This window comes from Heterocephalus glaber, unplaced genomic scaffold (genome assembly GCF_053883595.1).
Source record: "Heterocephalus glaber isolate CG9 unplaced genomic scaffold, H.glaber_assembly_v1.0 deba00000122, whole genome shotgun sequence".
NCBI classification, from domain to species: Eukaryota; Metazoa; Chordata; class Mammalia; order Rodentia; family Bathyergidae; genus Heterocephalus; species Heterocephalus glaber.
In genome coordinates, this window is record NW_028258138.1 from 78,801,252 (window position 1) to 78,815,400 (window position 14,149).

At 47.0% G+C, this 14,149-nt stretch overlaps 1 protein-coding gene across 2 annotated transcripts; it reads left to right on the forward strand.

Annotated features, from left to right (window-relative positions):
- Positions 1-179: 179 nt before the first annotated feature.
- Positions 180-11,278, forward strand: Arpc4 (actin related protein 2/3 complex subunit 4). Of its 2 annotated transcripts, none has more exons than XM_087216963.1 (6): positions 180-300; positions 4,032-4,150; positions 6,063-6,174; positions 7,493-7,588; positions 8,590-8,760; positions 10,351-11,278. In XM_087216963.1, exons 1-6 carry the CDS (start codon positions 298-300, stop codon positions 10,354-10,356), a joined length of 507 nt encoding a protein of 168 aa, XP_087073089.1. In that variant the 5' UTR covers positions 180-297; the 3' UTR covers positions 10,357-11,278. The 2 variants fall into 2 exon arrangements, with proteins under 2 accessions (XP_087073089.1, XP_021116017.1); XM_021260358.2 differs by having other exon boundaries at positions 270-411.
- The last annotated feature ends 2,871 nt before the right edge of the window (positions 11,279-14,149 follow it).

The following is a 14,149-nucleotide window of genomic DNA, read 5'->3' on the forward strand; positions in this document are numbered from 1 at the left end:
GACTGGGGGGAGACTAAGTTAAAGACAAAAATCCGAAGACCAAAGCGAAAAATGCATGGATATGAGAGGAGTTTGAGTAATAGTCTGTCCCTTTATGATTTTTAAAATACCAGGATAGTTCTAGTGTGAACATTTCCTGACGATCCCACTGTTGCTAGGCTCTAATGTCCCTTCTCGGAACACAGATGGTACGGGCCGGAAGCCCGGGCGGAGACTGCGGCTGCGCGTCCCAAACGGGCAGGCGTCGCGCGCCGGCCACTTCCGCACTTCCGCTTTCCTGCCTAGCCAGCGCCCGCGATGGTGAGAACTGGCTCCGGCCAGGGACTCTGTTCTTCCAAAGGGGTGTGGGTTTGGGGCAGATGCAGTCTTGCAGCTGAGGCCTGGGGCCGAGGGATGCCAGAGGATGTGCAGGCACGATGAGGGTGGGAGAAAGGGTGGGGCAGGGAGGGCCAAAGAGAGGAATGGGAGGGTGGGGGGGACTCCTGGCGAGGGGCAGGCTTGGGGACTCCCTGGTCGAGGGTCCGGGACAGGTACGGAAAATCATTGAGGCGCTGGGGAGCCGACCGCTCAGGCTTGCGATAGCGTCTGGAAAGCACGTTGTGGGCCTCATAGGGCCGCGGAGGTGTGTGGTATTTCCTCGTCCAGGGTAGGGGTCCGCTGGCCAGACCCCCACGTCCTCTCCTGCCTTCTGGGCCCCAGTTTCCCCATATAGGTATTCTCTTTTCCATAGCCTCTTGTCCGTATCCCCAGCCTTGCCTCTGCCCGGGTGAAGAATCTTTTCCTTCCTCCATTCAGGTCCCTTCCTGGTCAGAGCCAGACTGTGATGATCTCACTGTAAAAACTGCTACTGCTGATCTCTCTCTTCCTGGGAGTCCTCCAGTTCTATATATTTGGGCGTTCCCGGGAGTTGTGATTTGGCTTCCCACGTTCCCCTCTTAGAGCTTTTTCTGGTGATACTTATCTAGCTTCCAGGTTTATCGGATGACCTTTTATGGTGACTCCGTCCTCTGCTTTCCAAGTTCTTTCTCGAGGTTCACCTGGCTATCTTGAAGATACCTTGAAATTACACCTGTAGTTCTAAACTCCCCTTTTCTAAACTTGCTCTTCCTTCTTTGTTACCCATTCTGCCTAACTTTGTGTTTTTATACTTCATCTGAAACTTGGGCTTTTTGACTCATTGAAGAAGTGCCTTTTTAAAAAATGTACTGGTAATTGAACTGTGGGCCTTAATTTACTGAGCTACATCCCAAGTCCCTTTTTTCTTTTCAAATAGAGCTAAGTTGCTCAGGTGTGACTTGAAGTTGCAGTCCAAGTGGGGTTTTTTTGTTTTTTTGGTATTGGGATCAAGGTCAGGACCTTGTGCTTGCTAGGCAGGTGGATGCACCACTGAGCTAAATCTCGCGTCCATGTTTTTGGTTTTTTGAGACAAGGTCTTGCTATGTAGCCCAGACTGGCCTTGAACTCATGGCGTTCCTCCTGGCTCAGCCTCTTGAGTGCTAGGAGTACAAGTGTGCTCCACCACACCCAGCAATGCAAGTTTATTGAGATATTTCATGAAACTGTTTCATTCGTGAAAGGACCCGTTGGTTGGCCCTCTGAATTTCACCATTAGGTTTACAGTCTGTAAATGTTGAAAAAAATAGTCGTGTAACCAGTTATAATCAAGATTCAGAATTTTCATCACCCCCAAAGTTTTTTCTTGTCCCTTTTTGTCACCTCTGACATCTCTCAGACAACCACTGATGTAAATGTCATTTTGTCTTTTCCAGACTCCCGTGTAAATAGAACTTTTCAGTATGTAGGTTTTTTAAAGAAATTACAATTACTGTGCTGGAGATTGAACTCGGGACCTTGAATGTGATAGGCGAACATCGTACCACCAAGTTAGCCCTAATCACTAGTATGCGGGCTTTTAAATTTCCGATCCATTTGTGTTGTGTCGGTTGTTGTTCCTTTTTATTGCTGAATAGTATTTCATTGTATGAGTGGACCACAGTCTGTTGGGAGTAGATTTGGGGTTTTTTGTTTGTTTGTTTTTGGTATCAGGGATCGAACTGTGGCAAGCACTGTGCCACTGAGCTAAAAATCCCCAGGCCAGCAGTAGTTCTTTGATTCTGTTATGCTCTACATCTAATGTCACTCCAACCCCTATGATACTTTCTTCTTGTCTGCTCCACCAACTCAGCCTAGTCTCTAATAACCACTTCTTGATATGTCTCACTTCCTTCTCCAGTCTGATCTCTGCGGAGCCACCATGCAGCTGCAGTCATGTAACTTCCTCCCCAGAAAGCTCCAGTAGTTCTTGCTACATTAAAAGAAGTGGTAACTCAGCCTGTGTCCAAGATTCCCTATGATCTTATCCCAGCCTGCCACAGCAGTCTCATTTGTACAGCCTAAAGTGCTTCTCATGTATAGAAACTTTGTACTCATTACTACTTCTGGAACTTCTAATGTCTTTTTATGATGTAGCCTTGCTTTGTTTTTGTGGGGTTTTTTGGTTTTTTTGTGGTTTTTTTGGTACTGGGGATTGAACTCAGGACCTTGCAAGGCAGGCGACAGAACCATTGAGCTAAATCCCCAGCCCTGCTTTGTTTTTTTGACACAAGATCTTGCTATAAAGTTCAAGCTGGCCTTGAATTTGAGGTGATCCTCTTGCCTCAGCCTCCCCAGTACTGGGATTACAAGTGTGCACCATTGCACTGCACCTGGCTGGTTTTTTCTTTTTCCTTTTCTCCCCCCCCCCTTTTTTTTCTTGTTAATGGGGAGCAAACTCAGGACCTTGCACTTTCGAGGGCAGGCAAGGCATGCCACTGAGCTAAATCCCCAGCCCCTCCCTTTTCTTTTTGAGATAGGATCTCACTATATATAGTTCAGGCTGATCTCAACCCTCCTGCCTCAGCCTCCCAAGTGCTAGGATTATAGGTATGTGCAACCACATCTGGCTTGATCATTGCTTAAGTCATTTCATTTTTTCATTTTACAGAAAATTAGACACTGTATATGTTCGGTGCAAGCTGTATAAATTAGGTAGACATGGTTTGTGTTGAGTGTGAGGCTTGTAGTCTGGTGGGCGTAAATCACTGTACAAAAGACATGTGAAAGATGCATCATTATAAATTATAATAAATGCATTATAGGAAGTCTGGAAAGAACTCTGAGGAAGGAGGGAGCTTCCCTAATAAGCTGAGCACTGAAAGGTTGACTCAGGCACAGAGAGAAAGCATGTGTAAAGCCCTGAAGTGAGAAAGAACTTGGCTAATGTAAAAGTGTAATAAAACTAACCCATGTAACTTGAAACTGATGCCTTTACTGGGAACATCCTAGCTTTACTTTTTCTCATTGTAAAATTCTCTTGATCCTATATCCAGTCAAAACCAGTTTTTTCTCACAATATGATTATTTACAATACTATTTCATATTTCATCTTCCTTTATATTGTGTATCCCCTATCTAGTTGAGCTGTTTGAGGGTAGAGATGACCCTACTCATCTTTTTTTTTTTTTTGCACCGGGGATTGAGCTCAGGACCTTTTGATTTCGGGGCAGGCAGCAGAACCACTGAGCCAAATCCCCAGCGCATCTTACTCATCTTTGACTTCCCACCCTGGTTAACAGTAGACCTGTGCGTATGTTGGCTTAATAGGCAGGTAAAGGATATCAGTGCCCTGTCTCTAGACCAGAATTCCTAATCCTCGGCACTGTTGATATTTAGGCCTGTGGATCATAGGGACCTTACCAGCATGCCTGGCCTTCTCTCGATTTTACGCCAATAGCAGGCTCCACAAGTCAGGACAATCAAAAAGACCCTGATATTGCCGCACATTCATGGGTAGGCACAGTCAATCCCTGTTGAGAACCACTTCTCTGAACTTAGTCTGAAAGGTGTCTCAGAGGCTTAGTGTGTCTTGTTCACTGGTGTCTGAGGCCTGGTGCCCTCCTTACTGCCTGCCTCCATGGGAGCTGGGGTCAGGGGCAGGTCAGTTTGTCAAGACAGACTCTGATTCTTCCCAACCCTTGGCATTTTTCCTACAGACTGCCACTCTCCGCCCCTACCTGAGTGCCGTACGGGCCACATTGCAGGCCGCCCTCTGCCTGGAGAACTTCTCCTCCCAGGTTGTGGAACGACACAACAAGCCAGAGGTGGAAGTCAGGTAGGGAAGGGAAGGGTCAGGGTGGGAATGAGGGTGTGTCATACAGGTAGGTACAGTTGCTGCCTAGAGGCTGCCGAATCCTGGGGTTGTCAGGTCAGCTTTAGTTGATGTATTTTGTCTTGCTGCCAGATGAACAGTGGTTCCTGATTTGGAGTAAGAAAATAGGGTCATTGGATTGGCAGGGCAAAACCCAGGGGAAAAGCTCCTCTGGTGCCAAGACTGCTTCAGAGCAGGGCTATTGATGAATTATCTCCTGTGGCATTAGTGAACCCACTGCAAGTTTCAAAAGGAGTCTGAGCTGCCATCTCTAAATAGTTTTCTAATTGACAGATTAAGGATATTTTCCCCCCCTGGATCCTCTCACCTACTTCAAATATTCCTTTTATTTTCCCTTAAAGGAGCTTACAATTTGTAGAGGTTTCAGTTCATAGTTGGCTGGTTCCAAGGCAGGGTGGCATGGCAGAGGGGTGTTGCAGAGGAGAAATAGTTCATGGCAAGCAGAAGACAGCAAAAGCAAGCAAAGTAGCAAACCAGCAAGGCAATCCCAATATTCCATAGTTTGTTTGTTTGTTTTGTTTTTTTGGTACCGGGGATTGAACTCGAGACCTTCCGCTTGCAAGGCAGGCGGCTGAACCACTGAGCTAAATCCCCAGCCCAATATTCCATATTTTGAATGGTTTTCTTCTTACCTAGTTTTCATTTTGTTTCATAAGTCATTTTCATTTAAAAAAAATATTTTTTTTAGTTAACTGGGATTCAGTCCCGGGGTCTTGGACATGCTAGGCAAGCACTGTACCACTAAGCTACATTCCTGGCTCACCCCTTTGAAATATAATCTGGAACATATGTAACAAATAATCCATGTTATTAAATCATACTAATTAATTGTTAATCCATCATATTAAATGATGGTTTGTTTTCAAGTTTTAAACTACTATTAGAGGGCCGGGGATTTAGCTCAGTGGTTCCACTGCCTGCCTTTTAAGTGCAAGGACCTGAGTTTGATCCCTAGCACCAAAAAAACCCCTACTATTAGAATGTGCTGTTATTTATTTGTTTTGTTTTTGGTACGGGTATTGAACTCAGGTCCTTGCGCTTGCAAGGCAGGGGTCGGAACCACTGAGCTAAATCCCAGGCCCTTAGAATGTGCTGTTATTAACATTTTTGATTTCCACTAGCATTTTAAATTGAGCACAGCTTACAGACCACCACAGTTAACTTTTTTGTTGTTGTTTTTTTGTTTTGGTACTGAGGATTGAACTCTGGACCTTTCGCCTACGAGGCAGGCGAGGTGCCATGAGCTAAATCCCCAGCCCCATGAGTGAATAATTTTGGATTGATAATTAAAGGAATTCAGGGCTGGGAGTATAGCTGAGTGGTGGATCACTTGCTTAGCATGCATTAGGCCCTGGGTTTGGCCCCCAGGAGCCTTAAAAAAAAAAAAAAAGTAGGCCAAATTGTTTGATTGAGGCTATCCTCATTGCTAAGGTAAGTGTTCTGATTCCCTCAGAGGTATATTGGTTTGTCTGTGGTTTTCAAAGTCAAATGTCTTTGTAAAGCTCACACTGTGTGCTAGGCACACTAGTAGACACTTGACCCGTTTTGATCTCTCCAAGTTCTTGCCTATGAAATAGGAATCAGGGTCACTTTACAGATGAGGTAATTGAGATCTAATGCAGCCCTTTGCCTAAGGAAGGTAACAGGAGGCTGAATTTCAAAACCTTTTCACCCTCACTCCAGAGCCTGTGCTCATTTTGCTGGAGCACATCCAACCTGGCCTTCATCTTGGACCATCTTTGCTTGAGTCTTCGTTCCTTGGATTCCTCCTGTCTTGGATAGTGACTTGGGACTGCCCTGGCTGTTCTGTCCCTCTATAATACAGAGGTCTCTGTGACTTTGTGTTCTCTCTCAGGAGTAGCAAAGAGCTCCTATTACAGCCCGTCACCATCAGCAGGAATGAGAAGGAGAAGGTACTGATTGAAGGCTCCATCAATTCTGTCCGGGTCAGCATTGCTGTGAAGCAGGTGAGTTGCCTTCCAAGCCAAGGTCTCCATCTAGGAAATGAGTCTGGCAGACTCAGGGTCCAGAAAACCTAGGGTCTGCTTCCTTGAATGTACTTGGGAGATGATTTGCCAAAGCAGGTCAGTAGAATAAAAAGAGACAGCAGGGCCGGGGATTTAGCTCAGTGGTTCCGCCTCCTGCCTCGCAAGCACAAGGTCCTGAGTTTGATCCTCGGCACCAAAAAAAACCCAAAAAAGAGACAGCAACTCCATCTGAGAGGCCTTGTTATGGATTAGAATGCAGGAAACTTAACATTCAGTGCCACAGAACCAACTTAGTGTCAGATCACAGAATCATTTCCAAATGCCTTAGTCACTTTCTTGTCATTGGGATAAATTCTCAGGACATCTTTTTTTTTTTTTGGTACCAGGGATTGAACTTGGGACCTTGCACTTGCAAGGCAAGCGGTGCAACCACTGAGCTAAATCCCTGGTGGCTGGTAATAGGTTTTTTGAAACTTGACTTACTTCCTTTTACTTAAATTAGAAAGAAACTTTATGCCCTAAATGGAAAAACAGTATCACTTGACACAATAGAGGGTAACTAAAAATAAACATAAGGGCAAACAGTGTTCCTAAATTCATACTAGATACTGTTACCTGTAGAAAGCTGCTGTCTTCCTGAAGTGGATGTGAAGTATGGCGAGGTTTTCCTTGCAATATAGCACCTGGCTGCAGAGCTCTGCCTAGAGATGCTGAGAGAGTGGAAAAGGAGAACCTTTGGGGGATTGTTCAGTATGCAGTCTTACCCCTCAGGAGGTGTGTGTCACATGCACTTTGGGATGTGCAGCAGTAGTGAAATGAGAAAGGGAAAGACACCTCTGAATACAAGTGTGGACTCTGAAAGAGCTGATAAAAGTCTCCGGTTTTCCAGAATTACCTCTCTGGAACGGGTGAGGAAGAGATCACAATAAGGCCTCCTTACTTAAAAGGGGCCCTAAGGCAGATCCTCTCTTCATTTGTCAGCTAAGTCTCCACAATTCAAAGTTCGGGCAGTGATTGTTCTGTTACCAACTACTGTCTCCATCAAGCCTGGAGAACATTGGGGTCCCGGGCTATAGGAATTTGGGCCTAGGACTGCGATGGTGAATCTGTAAACTGCAACCCACCTATTTATCGGAAAGTGCCAGCATTGCCCTTAAGTGCACCGTTATCCAACCTTTGGCTGCTGGGGCGACTTGGCTTGCATGCTGACAGGCTGTGGCACACGTGCCAAAGGTTCGCCACTACTGGCCTAGAATGTCAGCTCTAGAGAACCATCTTTCTTCTCTGCTCTTACTAGGCTGATGAGATAGAGAAGATTTTATGCCACAAGTTTATGCGCTTTATGATGATGCGAGCAGAGAACTTCTTTATCCTTCGAAGGAAACCCGTTGAGGTAAGACACTGGATCCATATGCTCCTCATTGCCAGAATTCTTTCTGAGTAGCCTAGAATTATTTCTTGAACCAAGATTGCTGCCTTTCTGGCAGTAGCCGCCTTCCCTGACTGAAAGTTGGCTGGAATGGTAATTTGGGAGAAGCTGGTCAGTATGTTGCTCATCTTCCAGGCACCTAGGCTCCAGCCGTAGAAAGAACACAGTGAGTTAGAAAGCTTTTCTCAGCTCTGCCACCAGTTGAATTGTAGTCTCTAAGAGCCTCAGTTAACATGGGGCCAGCTGTTGGCTGGCTTTGTATTGGAATCCTCTCCACACACTCCTGCTAGGTTAAGTGGAAATAACCCTAGTGACCTGCCATATCCAACACAGAGGTCTAGACCATCAGATAACAGGTATTGGCCAAGTTCTTCATCTTTTTTTTTTTTTTTTGGTACCAGGGATTGAACTTGGGACCTTGTGCTTGAGAGGCAGGCACTGGAACCACTGAGCTAAATCCCCCTCCAAGTTCATCTTGAGCCAAATTTTCCCTCCCAGTCTTAGATTCGGCTTCTAGGGCCCCCTAGTGTAAATGAAATTTGCTTCCTTACACATCCTCCAGTGGTGAAAGACCCCAGTCCTCCCTCCTCTCCCATCATCTCTTCTGCGGACTAAATGTTCCTTATTGTTTGATTGAATTTTTTTTTTTTGGTACCAGGGATTGAACTTGGGACCTTTTGCTTGTGAGGCAGGCAGCAGAACCACTGAGCTGAATCTCTGGCCCTTGATTGAATTCTTCTGTAACAAGTTTTTAATTCAGTTCATTCTTCCCTGACTCATTTTGAATGGAGGACCATTTGTGCCACAGTCTTCCGGAGACATCTGATAATGTACAGAATTCTCAGCTGGGTCCAGTTGCTTGTATCCAACATAGACCCCACCCCTCAGAGTGGATGGGTTGCTGACTGCAAGGGCATACATGTAGTTGAGTAGAGGATATGGCCAGCTTTGTCTTTGTTCTCTAGGGATATGACATCAGCTTTCTGATCACCAACTTCCACACAGAGCAGATGTACAAACACAAGTTGGTGGACTTTGTGATCCACTTCATGGAGGAAATTGACAAGGAGATCAGTGAGATGAAGCTGTCAGTCAACGCCCGTGCTCGCATCGTGGCTGAAGAGTTCCTTAAAAATGTAAGTGGAAGGGCCAGGGATTTAGCTCAGTGGTTCTGCCGCCTGCCTTGCAAGTGACAGGTCCTGAGTTGGATCCCCGGTACCAAAAAAAAAAGAATGTAAGTGGAGGCCTTCCTGGTATCCTGCTGGTGTGAGAGGAACCCTGAGTTGTGTGGCAAAATTAGTTACCATCAGGTAGGAAAGTGGTGCCAGCAGGTTATTCCTGTCTCCTTAGGCCGCTGGGTCCTCTGGTTCATGGCCAGTTACCTGTTGCCTTGGAGCTGGAAGGCCTGTGGTTCATCTTTGAGTACTCCAGAGTACGGGACATTAATCATGGTAGAACTCCACTTCTCACAGACTTAAATATTTCTCTTCAAAATCTGTTTCTCAGGCACCAAGGGATGACTACTTCTTCAACCTCTTTCTGATCCCTTTCAGGGTTTTGGGCCTCTAGGTTTTTCTGAAATTGTGTCTTTTTAACCAAAAGGACTGCAGTCCTCTGGAGACAAGGAATTATTTACATTGAGAAACTGATGACACAGTTTTCTTGTTTAGAGATTCAGGACATGCCTTCTTATTTTTCCCCCTTTCTCCAAACAGTCTTTAGTTTGTTGATATGTTCTACTCAGAACATATCCCTAGACAGTGCATTTGATGTTTACTTCTACCAGTGCTTACAGACCCACCCGGAAGGAGCTCAGATTCCTAAAAATGGAGATTATACCCGAGTCTGCTGGCGGGGGTGGGGGGATGGGAGTAATCCAGTTCCTGCACTCTGCACAAGACAGTTGTTGAGAGGACTGAACATTCAGACCCCCTGGCATCAGTGTGGCTCCCTGCCTAGTCAGGCCTGTCACAGAACCTCTTAGCTAGGCTCTGTCTCCTCAGCTGTGAAATGAGGGTGCTACTAATATTTACCCTTCAGACTGGTTGGGCATTAAGGGAAATCACCTGTTACAAAGGAAGCTTTCCATGTGTGGTGGCTCAATAAGTCTCTTAACTTGCCTGGGCAGGGTTGAAACTTGTGATGCCACTTCCTTAGCTTTCCATACCACTGGGATTCCAGGTATCTGCCACCAAGCCTGGCTTCATAGTCTTTGTAAACACCAGGTGTGCCAGTCTTTGGACTGTGTTCAATCCTCAGCTATTGAGTCACTGTTCTTGGCCCCATGGGGGATATTTGAGGGCAGAAGCATTACTAGGCCTGTCCTAGTTGAAGATCACCCAGAGCTTGACACACCATACCAGATCCTGGATCCCTCTCCCTCTGGGTTGCCGAGTCCTCAACTCGTTGCATGTGAGTCCCCATGTCTTAAAGGAGACACCTCCCACTCATCCAGCATGGTATGACGGTGTATGACTGCCTCCATGACCTGGCTAGGGTCTTTTCTGCTTATCTGTGCTAGGCTGACAGCTGGTGCCCTACGGGACATTGCTGAACGTTAGCTGAACTAGGTGTCCCTGCCGTAGGTTGTCGTAGGCCCCAAACTCACCACCCCTCAGATCTGAGCACAGCTGTAGCTTACAGCTCTCATATTGTCCACTTCCCTGGAGCAGGGCCCAAAGGAGACAGAATAACAACCATTTACTGGCTCTTGGTTCTCTTGACAGTTTTAAACCATTTGACTGGATCTCGAGGCCTTCCCCTCAGCCTCCCCTGTATTTCTGCGTCTCTGCGAGTCTCTGCATAGACGTCCTGGAGTCACCTCCCAGAGTGGCAGCAGCAGCGGTGGTGGCGGCGGCGGCAGCGGCGGCGGCAGGCAGCTGGCAGCTGGGGAGGGTGGGCATCAGATTTGGGAGGGGGTGATGTGCTTGCTAGCTGGACAAGAAAGCACCGTGGACCTGCCTCAAGGCCACATGTGCCTGGTTAGGCTGCCTTCTGATGTTCAGTCCCCTGGGCTGGGACACTTGTTTTTTAACATCTTGAAATTTAACTCTGTGCTTGTAGAAGACTGTAACCTTTTTTTCTTTTTTTTTTTTTAAACAACCTCCACCTCCAGTGGCTGTGACTGGTCCCAGTGAGTGTACCTTACTGGTCGCCTTGGGTCTGGGCAGGCCTGGAGCCAGAAGGTGACTACTGTTTCTCCCCTTTGCCACCCCAGGTGGGGAGAGAGGGAGGTTCCAGACTCCATTATCTCTCCTTTGCCCTCTTGTTCCCAATCCTCTTTGGGTCCAGTAGAAGTGGCAGAAACCTTCTGCCAGCTTCCTGAGCTCTGCCTGAAGATAGTAACCCAGGGCTGGTTGGGGATAAGGGCCAAATCTGTGACTACCAGCCACACCTAGGAGCTGGGGCCCAAAAGCAGGCCATCTCTGGCTGCAGGGGCCGATTGATGCCTTCCCAGCTGAGAAGGGCACTGTCTTGCCTGTCTTGTGAATGCAGTGCCTGTGCTAGAGGTGGAGAGGTGAGTGTCCTCCAGGTTCCTGGCCGGGGCTTCTGCCTACTCTGGCTCCTCTGCTCCTGTGCTCGCTGTCTTTTCTGATTCTGGTGGCTCCTCCCTCCCCTAATTAAAGTCTCTTCTTGCCCTTTGGGGCTGCTTGAGGTCTGTACTCTGTGTGTGTGAACTGAAAGGAGGTGGGCTGTCATCCCCTGAGGCCATGCTGCTGGTACTTGGGCCTAGGGCTCCCCATCAGACAGACTTGGATCTTGGATCAGTCTCCTGGTATCCTGGAGGAAGTCCCAACCCAGAAAACCCTGTGCTCTGCAGTCCCAGTGTCATCCACTTCTGGAAATTTGCTGTCTTTGCCTTCGGAGCTTTGGTGCTTTCCCACAATCTCATTCAGGTTGAAAGATAACCTCAGAAACAATGATCTCATTTCATGTTTATTCAGTGTCTGAGCAGAAGGGTAAACTTCTGCCTGTGTTAAAGCAGCAATCACTTCCCCTGTGTGGCTAAATTATTAAAATTAAATAAAGTTTAAAATATGGTTCCTCAGACCCACTGGTGACATTTCAAGTATTCAGTAGCTACAAGTGACTTGTACCTAACATCTAAAACAGCACATATTTCTGTGATCAAAGTTATTCTAGAAATGCTGACCTTTTTATTGATACCTTGAAGTAAACAAAAAACTTGTGTTTGAGTCCTTAACTGTTGTTGCTGCTGAATTTGGGCACATTTGTGTTTTGTGCCTCAGTTTCACTTGATCTTAGCCAAAAGGCCGAAAATCGGTGTGCCTCAGTTTCTTAATCTATAAAGTAGAGATGATGAAAGTGGTTGAACACAGTTCCTGTCACAGGCACTGAGTGAACAGTGGCTGGTGGTTCTGCAAGTCAGTGTCCTCGCTGGTACCCACTGTTGCGCTAGGCATTGGGGATGAAGTCTGCTTTGAAAAGATGGGGAGAGGGGGTAAAAGGCATGTAAATAGGTGCAGTGAAGTGTTTCATAATCACTGCTAGAAATCTGGGGGTGGGGGGTGATTTAAGAGAGGGTGTCCAGGAAACTTCAGTAAGGATTGAGCTTTGTGCTGAACTTGCCAAAAACTCCAGATTACCCAAGCGGTCTCTTAAAGGGGAGGACAAGAAATGGTGAAGGGAAGAGGGGTTGGGTTGGGGGTAGCTTGAACAGCTATCATCCCCTTTGTGACAAGATCTCTGTGACCTGCCTGGCTAAGTTATGCCCACCTTCGGGCACTTGAATGTTAAAGGTGCTGGGCATAAAGCTGGATGACCCTGAGGACATGGCAACTGGCCACTCAACCATCTCAGGACACCGCCGCCTGGGTGAGCAGCCAGAACCCGATGGGTCACACAGCCGCCTCCCTGGGTCCAAAGTTTCTAAAACCAGATTTGATGGGTTTTGGTTTTTGTATGGGGGTTTGAACTCAGGACCTTGTGCTTACACCACTGAGCTAAATCCCCGGCCCTGTTTTGTTTTTTGAGACAGGGTCTCATGCTGTTCCAGCTGCCCTTGAACTCACCATGAATCCCAGGCTGGCCTCAGATTTGAGGCAATCCTGCCTCAGCCTCCCTTGAGTGCTGGGAGGTGTGTACCACCACCGCCAGCCAATTTGAAGATTTTAAAGCAGCCAGTTCTCTCCTGGGGTTATAGTTACCAGACACATGGGGATTGGAAAGATAAATCTCTGGGGTCAGGGGGACAGGTTGGTGGGGGTCCCACCTTCACTGAAGACCAGATCTGCTCAGTGACTGACAAAGCTGGCTTCACTGCTAGAGATTGCCTCGAAAAGTGCCTGTTTAGTGGCACACGATCAGCAGGCAGCCCGTAAGTGATTAACAGTACATAACGTACAGAGTGTTTAAACTGGCGTGGGGTCACACCTGTAATCCTAGCACTCAGGAGGCTGAGGCAGGAGGATCGCTGCGAGTTTGACACCAGCTTGGGATACATGGTTCAAGACCAGCCTGAACTGCATATTGAGACCCTGTCTCAAAACCAAAAACAAGTGTTTATGACTTGTGTCCAGTTGGGTTCCAGAGCTGCTTGTACTGTATTTTGTGGCAAATTATTTAACATCTTGGTGCCTTATCTCCCTATAATTTTTGAGCAAAGTATGTCGCCACTGCCTCCAAAAAGGTCCCTTCAGTCTCAGCCAGGGGGCTGGACCATAGCTTCCAGTATATTACTTCTCTACTCTTGAAGGCTACCTAGAGGGGTGTGCTTTGCACCATGTGTTGTTGCCCCACGTACGGCCCAGGCTTTATCCCCAATACCTTCCCAGCCTCACCCACTGCCTGCCTTTGGTTCCCTCAGGAAGTCTTCCCCTCTTCAGGGGTGTTGTGAGACTTCCTCAAGACTACAGTGCGATTCATCCCACACTTTTTGCTCCCCCAACCCCACTTTTCCCTTCTTATCCCCTCCTCCCTCCATTTCTCTTTTTAGTTATTTTTAGTTTTTGGTCGTTTTGAGGCGAGGTTTTGGAGATATATATAGATATAGATACAGATATACCGGGGATCGAACTCAGGACCTTGCGCTTTTGAGGCGGGTAGTGGAACCACTGAGCTAAATCCCGGGCCCTCTTTTTAATTTTTAGCTTGTTGGCTTCCCAGGATTCGGGAAACTTGTTTCGAATCTTATCTGTGGAGTACGTCTTTGTTCAGCTTGCGTGTCCTTGTCTGATAGTTGACCGAGCTAAGTCTAAGGGCTTATTAGAGTGGTTAATGAAACATGGAGCAATTGAAAATATTTTTACCTTTTACACTAGCGAATCTCCGCCCTTTCCCGGCTTCATTCATTCAATTGTTACACCTGTAGCTATTTTATTTCTGAACTTGTTCCCTTACCCTGCCCCACAGGGGCTGTAAATTCGGTGAGTCAGGGACTGCCAGCTCCTAGGCCACTCGTCAGTAGAGTCCACTAAATAGGGTGGAACTCGAGTCACAAGATCATTGCACACAGGAAGCATCGATAAACCCAGAGCGATCCTGACCGGCGACCCGATGCCCTGC

Coding starts and splice junctions, on each gene's coding strand:
- Arpc4 (XM_021260358.2), top strand. CDS start 298: ATGGTGAGAACTGGCTCCGGCCAGGGACTCTGTTCTTCCAAAGGGGTG. Junction 4,151..6,062: donor AAGCCAGAGGTGGAAGTCAG/GTAGGGAAGGGA, acceptor GTTCTCTCTCAG/GAGTAGCAAAGAGCTCCTAT. Junction 7,589..8,589: donor TTCGAAGGAAACCCGTTGAG/GTAAGACACTGG, acceptor TTTGTTCTCTAG/GGATATGACATCAGCTTTCT.